We start from the raw sequence: 7926 nt of genomic DNA on the forward strand, positions 1-7926 counted from the left end.
AAATGTGATTGGAGAAAACGATAAAATCAGTCGATAAAAATTCACAGATATCATAATAATACGTAACAATAATTCAAATATACTACATTAAATGTTTTTAAAGTGATGTCACATTAAATATTTTAAAAATATAGATATCACGTTAAATATTTTATTAAACTATAAATAATAAATATTACATTATTCCACATATGTTCACTTCTCAAACTTTTGGTCGTAAATGTTGTATTCATGAGTGTTGGTTACACGTGTAAGATTATTTTAAAACTAAACTTTCAATGTATTTGGACTCATATTCTCTTACCTATATTTATAGATATGTTGAACACATGATAAATTACGTTACTGTTACAACCATTTAGGTACCTATATCAATAGCATAAATATATTGAACGCATAATAAATTACTTAAAGTATGTGATTACTGTTACAACATTCGTAAAGTGATTTAAGCATATAATTAGGGGGGAAACCCTAAAACCATTGCATATTTATTAGTTGTAATTTTTCTTTTTCAAACTCGAACCAAATGGAATTGTTATCATCCCAATTCGGGAATCCTTGACTGCAAAAACATTTAGCAAAAAAAAAAAAAAATCTCAAATCATCTAAAAAATAAAAGACAAAATTGCAAGAAATAAATGTAACAAAGTAAATTTCAAGTAATTTAAATAAATAAAAGTTGCAACATAAAGGTGATTCAGTACATTGGTTGATAAAAAGTTCAAAACACCAATGGTTTCCACAATTGAGAATGGCTGAAACTGCTACTACCATCACCTTTGGCAGTGCTTTGAGATCATAAAATGTTGAGCAATGCCTTAACCAATCCAGCCTCGGATCCAAGTGAATCCGACCACCTCGGCCATCGTCGTTTTCGAAATCGAACTTTCACTAATTTAGCTATTTCTCTGCAAAATTTGTAGAGCCGGTTCATCAATAACTCGAATGCATATAAAGCTTTAAAAGTGAAATACGTTCAAAAGCACGGAATATTACCTGTGAAATAGAAACTCAAAGTTATGGTTATCGTCAGGATAAACCAGCATGGCCTTATTGAAGCTACAGATGATGTTGACCTGCAGATAACAACACCAACCATGTAAGGAAGGAACATACATGCAATTAATCAGAAAGTCGTTCCAAAACTGTTGTTTTTGTTTTTCTTGACTCGAATTTTAGTAAAGATTCTGATTAGCCAGAAGTTCTGCAGTTTATTGAAACCTGCATGCTAACGCAGGACGTACTGCATAGGGGCCTGATAAGGCCAACCGAGACATTTCAGTCACCGGTAGGAAGTTCTCATATGCATGCATGAATTGTTATCAAAATATAAGTAACGGAGAATACCTTGCCACAATGCTCGTGCTTGTATCTGTTTTAAGTCCGAATCCAAAGGGGAAGAGCGGATCATAGTGTGAATCCCCAACATTCATCGGTAATTGATCTACGTTTTTGAACCATGTTCTCGGAAGTTTTCCGCTGAATCCATAGTCCCCATAAAGGACATCGGTCACACCTAGGCCTTCAGTTCCGGGTAACCACGCTGCCACTAGGGAATCAATAGCAGGAACATATGGTTCAATCACGATGGGTCTGCCTGAAATCAAAACCACCACACACTTGACATTTCCACAGACATCGTTAATGATACTCGGGCCTGGCTCTATCATCGTAAGGTTTGTGCTATCGCCTGCGGTCTCGGCATAAGGGGGCTCACCAACAACAACGATTGCATAATCAAAATTGTTAGATTTCACAAAGTTGGCATCAGGGCTTTCACGGTAAACAACTTCAGTACTCTGATCAACAGTATATTTTACGGAACCAAGGATTGTTGTCCCTAGTCATGCAAGAAAATTATTAGTAAATTTATTGCAATTGAAAACTTGTAAGCTGGCCAGTCTCTCGAAAGATGAATAAAGTAAAGCATACCCCTTGTAGCGTTATTGTCATGAAATCCTTGCCAATTAATTGTCCACCCACCACATTGATAACCCAAATTATCAGCATGGGTGCCACCAACTAGGATCTTTGAAGCTTTCTTCGGCAGGGGCAGTAACGGAGTACTTCCAGCTTTCCCATTCTTCAGCAGTACAAGCGATTTTCTCACAGCTTCCCTTGCCAAGTCTCGATGTTCCTTGGTAATTAATGTGATATCAAATCATTTATAGAATACGACTTTTACAAAGAGCACTTGGACGACGACTCGTAGCAGTTTACTCGATATACAGAAGATTAGAAAGACCAACAAATAATTATTTGTATACAGAAAGCACTGCAATGTATATTATTTTTCAGATCTATACATCTGAAGAAACTGGAAATAGATGAAAATAATCTTGCATGTTATGATATGCTTAACTAACCTGGCTTCCGAGCTCAGGAACTAGACTAAAATCAGCCATAGGGTTCTCAAAGAGACCCATGGTGAATTTGATTAGCAGAATTCTTTGCACCGCATCGTCAATACGATCCATCGGAATAACTTCACTATTCACTAGCTCGGTTAGATCACCTACAAACTCGGTAAGGTTGTAGGGGACCATGACCTGCAGAACACAAATCACAAGACTCCAAGTCTTAGAATGCATTCATACTACCAAGATTCAAGTTTACACTAAATTAGTGCAAGAAAGCAGTTATCTTCAATTTTATCTGAACCAGGTCTATACAGAAGCTACTAACCATGTCGATACCAGCTTGAATCGCTGCTTGAACAGAGTATGTATAGTTCGAATGCGGTGGTGAGGTGATCCTGTCTATTCCCTGCCAATCTGATATTACAAAACCCTGAAAATCCATCAAAACAACTCATGTTAACAGGAACATATCAAGTATAGCTATAGGTGAGTACTACTGATGGAAACGAATGCAATCATAGCACAATGTCAACATTTCTTTGTTTAGGGTAGTATGTATATATATCAATGCATATGAGGAATGAATGTCTGCTTTTGAAGTGATGAAAATGAACGTGCAATGTGATTAGCTGTTAAGAGCATTGATAGTAATATCAAGGACCAAACATGAGAACAGAGTCCAATATTATAAAAAATCATTTACGTTCTAAATTTGCAAATTTTTGTTACCGGTTAAGAGCTGTAACAAGGCACAACCTTAAACTTAAGAGTGTTCTTGAGGAAACCAGAAATTAGCTCACGGTTTGCATGCATCTTTTGTCCATTCCAGCTAGAGTAGGAAACCATAACTGACGAGACGCCCTTGATAATAGATTGAGCATAGGCAGGCATGTACATGCTAAGCAACCCATGCATGTCAATCACAGTGTTATTTTCATTGATGCCCAGAGTTGTCCCGCCATCGCCTATAAAGTGCTTAGCACAAGCCACAACCTTGTCCCTGACAGAACCGAAGAACAGAATAAAGAGGGAAAACAAGATGGGACGCAGCATATTATATACACAGCATATAATATTGAGACATCATTAGTGATGCCGTATCAAACATAAGCCTTCGTACTATAAGGGAATAACAAGAAAACTAGATAAACCATAAAAATCGTGGAGCATCGAAGACGAATGAAAAGGGAAAGTAATGCAAAACTGAATATATGTACTTGTCTGGATCACTTGATTTTGAATTGTAATAATATTATGAGGAGCGAAAGGGAAAATAAGAAAATCCATGGCACTAAAAAATACCACTTAGAAGACTGACTCCTCTATATTGGCACCATTAACAATGGAATTCTAAAGATTATATACAATTATACAACAAGAAGTATGTTAACTTGGTCAAGTTTCATACTTTCCACCCACATAAGGAACCCCCTGGCGAAAACCGGAAGGAAGATCTCCTTGCAACCCAAGTATGATATCTGTCATCTGTTCCACAACTTTAGGATCCTCACTGTAGCTTTCATAACACCGACCCCACCTTGGATCTCTACATACCTATAAAGACAATGTAAAGAAAAAAAGTTGTATTCTTATGCGGAGAGTTCAAATGCAGAATGCATCATAAAAAAGTTGAAGAAATTACTGGATGCAACAGTGTGATCTTAAAAAAAAGAACATGAATTACCGCAATGCATGGAGCAAAGACATAAGGAATCCCGGTAGCTCTCACTTCAAGAGCAGTTGCAGCACCAATCTTCTTCACCAGCTCTGGATCTCTGCATATCCATAGTAGTTATAAGATGTAGATATTTGTTCGAATGGAGTTTACTTTTGAACTGGAGAGAAACAAAAGCTCAACTCTATCCTTCCTTTCAGGAAAATAATAGGTTTCTCGAATGGAGTTCACTTTTGAACTTATGTTGTCCTTTTTATTGCTTTTGTTGAAACATGAATTCTAAGCTTTCAACTAAAGAATGGAAGGTTAAACAATGCCAAAAGCACAAGCAGAAATCAAATCAAAAGCTATGCTTGCCTGGTGGCTCCGAGCCCCACATTATGTGGAAATATTGTAGCATTATAAACATTGTTGTGTCCATGAACAGCATCAATTCCATAAATCATCGGAATTCCTAAACGACTAGACAGAGATCCATTCTGAAAAGCATTAACCATATTGATCCAGTCCTGGGCACTAGCCTTTGGAAGCGGTTCACTCCCACCACCACTTAACACACTCCCTGTGCAAGAAAAAGAAAATGCCGTCAATTATTGACCATTAACCTGTGATATCCGGGCTTGCAGTTGAGTTCCAGAAACAGGTACGCTCTATTTTTTCTAAGATATTTCTTCATATATTTGGAGGATACCCTATATTCATATCCAAATATGTCTATAACATTGTTACTTCAAAGAGAATGCAAACTCCTAATCACATTGTCTCTAATATGTCTCTACTTGTACGCATGCAATGACCATGTATATATATATATATAGATCGAGGACCATACCCATATCCGAACATCAAACATCTGTATTTTAGATCAAAATGAAGGGTAAAGATAATAGGAAAATGAACAAAAAAAGGCATTTAAAGATTGCCACTATAAGTATACCAAACAATAGCTAAAAGCAATAAAACTATGATTATATAATACAAAATGTATATTACTTTCTATATGTGGTAAAATAGTATCAAACACTAATTTATTCAAGGTAACTGTATAAAAGTTGGGGCTGAACCCATCAACAAACAATAACCAGAGGCTACAAAAAAAAAAGAGAGGTAAGAATCATTGCTAGACACCGTGATCAGAACTAAAACAAAGGATAAAAAACTACGAAAAATGAAGGTGAAAACTATTACCAATGGAGTAATCTCTCATTATCTGTTCAGTAGCAACACTTCGATCAATCTGGGTCATTTGACCAATCTTCTCAGCTAACGTCATTCTGGACATCAGATCCTTAACTCTAACAGCTACTGGTTGCTTGGGATCTTTGTAACTGACATACTCGGCTCCCACCACCATTGCCAACCATAAAACCCCCACCGGCACCAGCTTCACAAAACTCATCCCCATCTAGAAAAAAGAACAAAAATCCCAGTATTTCAGAGACGATGAACATTGTACGCTATTGAAGTTTTATCGGCATCCAAACAAGATCGATGAGAGACAAGCAACCTCATTAGCAGCTTAACTTAAGAAACCAAGAACACAACAGCTACTACTACATTGCCTTAAAAAAGGGAGGAAAAAGAGAAGGAAATCTTACATATGAAAGCGAAATAATGATACCCTTTTCAGCACAGAGCACCAGAAAGTAATGAATCAGTGAAAGCGCCTTTAATTTATGCTTTTGGAAAGTGAGAAAATGCTGCAAAGTTTTTATTTTTTATTTGAGAGAGAATAAATAAATTATTGAAAGGGAGTGGGGACGGTTTCTTTTGTGTTTTTCCTTTTATATATTTAAAATAAAAATAAATTATTTTATTATTAATTACTATTTCATTCACCTCTTGTGGATAAAAACATGGAATGGAAATCGGATCGGTTGAATAGAAAATTTTATACCCATTTGAATCTAGTATAATTTAGATGTATAAAATTAAATATTATTTATAATCCGTATTATTATTAAATAATATCAACGTCTTCAGTCAACTGACATCAATCAAATTAATGAAGTTATATAAAAATAAATTTTAAAAATTATAATAATAAAATAAAGTAAGGGTAGCTAAATTAAAAAAAAACACTTCATTTTAAAATACAATAAATTTATATTAGGAATGCTTTTTTTACTTATGATTTTTTTTATTAATATGAAGTAAGTACAAGACAGTAATTGTTTAAAAATAAATTCTTGATCTTTCGACATTGATCGCTCATACTCCTGGTATCTACGGGGCTTGAACCCGAGTCATCAGGAATAACAATAATTCTTTTATCACGGAAGTTATTTAATTCGTGCTACTTATGAAATTTGAATATAATAAGTTTTATCAGTATTTATTATTTATTTAATTTATTTGAAAGAATTATTTATTTATTTTATTTTATTTGAAAGAATTATTTATTTATTTTAAGATTTAATAAAGTAGCATAGATAAATAAATAGTTTTAATATAATAGTTTAATCATCTTTTTTTCTTATATTTTGTTTTTAACCGTTCAATTTACCCATTTACTTTGAACTGTAACTGTAACTGTTACGAATGCAAGCATTGCCATTAAGGGAAGTGCCGAACAAGAAATGGTTACAAAAACAAACTGCAAGCCCACAGCACAGTCCCGCAAACCCATGATAGTTCAAAATATCATGCTTGCTAAGCATTTACGCTCAAGAAATATCATGCTTGCTAAGCATCTAGGCTCAAGTCAAGTAAATAAAACCATGATAGTTAAAAATTTCATGCTGGCTAAGCATATACGCTCAAGTCAAGTAAATATTCTTTTAACTGATGTCGCGACCAAAAAAATAAGTACCTATAGGATAAGAGTACCAATTGTCACCTGATCATGAAGGGCACTTAAACTATTCCTTTCCGTTAAAAATTTCAAAATCTGGAATCGTATACAAACCATTCATGACAAGCATGAAAATAAACTAGTATATGGAACACCAAATTTTGCATAATTAATTCCTTGAACAAGCACTTCTCAATCAAAATTGAGAGAGATACTACCCTACTAGCTAAAGATATATGTGAACCGTGAAATAGTAAAAGGATTTAGTATTTAAGTTCTCAGTAACAACGCAGTTCATAGAAGATTACCACTATTGTAGAAGACAGACAAGAATGCACCAACAAAAACCCCTTCTAAAGGTTTACCTCCACATAACTGCAAAAAAACTCATAGCTAATAATTTGAGTAAAAGGGAAGGAAAACACTATAATACTAGCGAAAAAATGAAAAAAGAAAGTAAAATTGCATATATTCTCCAATAAAAAAACAACACTTATGCCCACATTCCTAATTGAACAAACAAATGAAGGGGTCCTGTCACAACCGCAGGAAAATTGCACAATTCATGACACAGCCCAAAACAACAATCGGATGAACAACAAGAATATTACACCGAATAGAAAATTTTGGAGAAGGCCTCCAAGGACAGCAACTGCTCGAACAACACGAAGTTACAAGATGCGTTACAAGGTTAATATTATTGAATAAAGGGGATGAACATAATATGGAAGGACCAGGCAATGAGAAAACCTTTGTTATTGAAAACTCCAAGCCTAAAGCAAAAAGAAGAAAGATTACACCGAATTGATCTACTATTTCAACCTGAATCATGTGCAAATAAGAACATTTGTCTTGATATAAAGACAACCAATGAATAAAATTAGAAATATTAGAACAATGACATTACTGAAGCTAAAGATAAACTCCCAGATTACATTGAAGCAAAAGCAACATACTTGCACCGTTTCTTAGTAATGGACGAATGAAAGCACTGCCATTAAGGTAAGTACCAGACAATAAATGGTCACAAAAGCGATTCAACGCAGAATCAAGACGTACGTAGAGGGTAACTTAACAAAAACATATATTTTTTA

The 7926-nt window shown here is 34.7% G+C and overlaps 1 protein-coding gene across 2 annotated transcripts; it reads right to left on the reverse strand.

The window, feature by feature from the left end:
* Positions 1 to 642: 642 nt before the first annotated feature.
* LOC120118464 (beta-glucosidase BoGH3B-like) lies at positions 643 to 5711 on the reverse strand. Of its 2 annotated transcripts, XM_039138493.1 has the most exons (12): positions 5637 to 5711; positions 5227 to 5443; positions 4396 to 4600; positions 4048 to 4138; positions 3772 to 3917; positions 3120 to 3363; positions 2689 to 2793; positions 2370 to 2552; positions 1936 to 2140; positions 1351 to 1843; positions 1000 to 1079; positions 643 to 911 (listed from the first exon to the last, which is right to left on the reverse strand). In XM_039138493.1, the coding sequence occupies exons 2-12, from the start codon at positions 5441 to 5443 to the stop codon at positions 904 to 906; spliced, it is 1977 nt and encodes a 658-aa protein (XP_038994424.1). In that variant the 5' UTR covers positions 5637 to 5711; the 3' UTR covers positions 643 to 903. The 2 variants fall into 2 exon arrangements, with proteins under 2 accessions (XP_038994424.1, XP_038994423.1); XM_039138492.1 differs by lacking the exon at positions 643 to 911 and having other exon boundaries at positions 918 to 1079.
* Between the last annotated feature and the right edge of the window lie 2215 nt (positions 5712 to 7926).

This window comes from Hibiscus syriacus, unplaced genomic scaffold (assembly GCF_006381635.1).
Source record: "Hibiscus syriacus cultivar Baekdansim isolate YM2019G1 unplaced genomic scaffold, ASM638163v2 tig00110328_pilon, whole genome shotgun sequence".
NCBI lineage: Eukaryota > Viridiplantae > Streptophyta > Magnoliopsida > Malvales > Malvaceae > Hibiscus > Hibiscus syriacus.

Excerpts from the sequence above, each read along its gene's own strand:
- LOC120118464 (XM_039138492.1), bottom strand. The coding sequence starts at position 5,443 with ATGGGGATGAGTTTTGTGAAGCTGGTGCCGGTGGGGGTTTTATGGTTG. Across the intron at positions 4,601-5,226 it reads AATGAGAGATTACTCCATTG|GGAGTGTGTTAAGTGGTGGT; the intron begins GTAATAGTTTTC and ends TTTCTTGCACAG. Across the intron at positions 4,139-4,395 it reads GTGGGGCTCGGAGCCACCAG|AGATCCAGAGCTGGTGAAGA; the intron begins GCAAGCATAGCT and ends ATGGATATGCAG.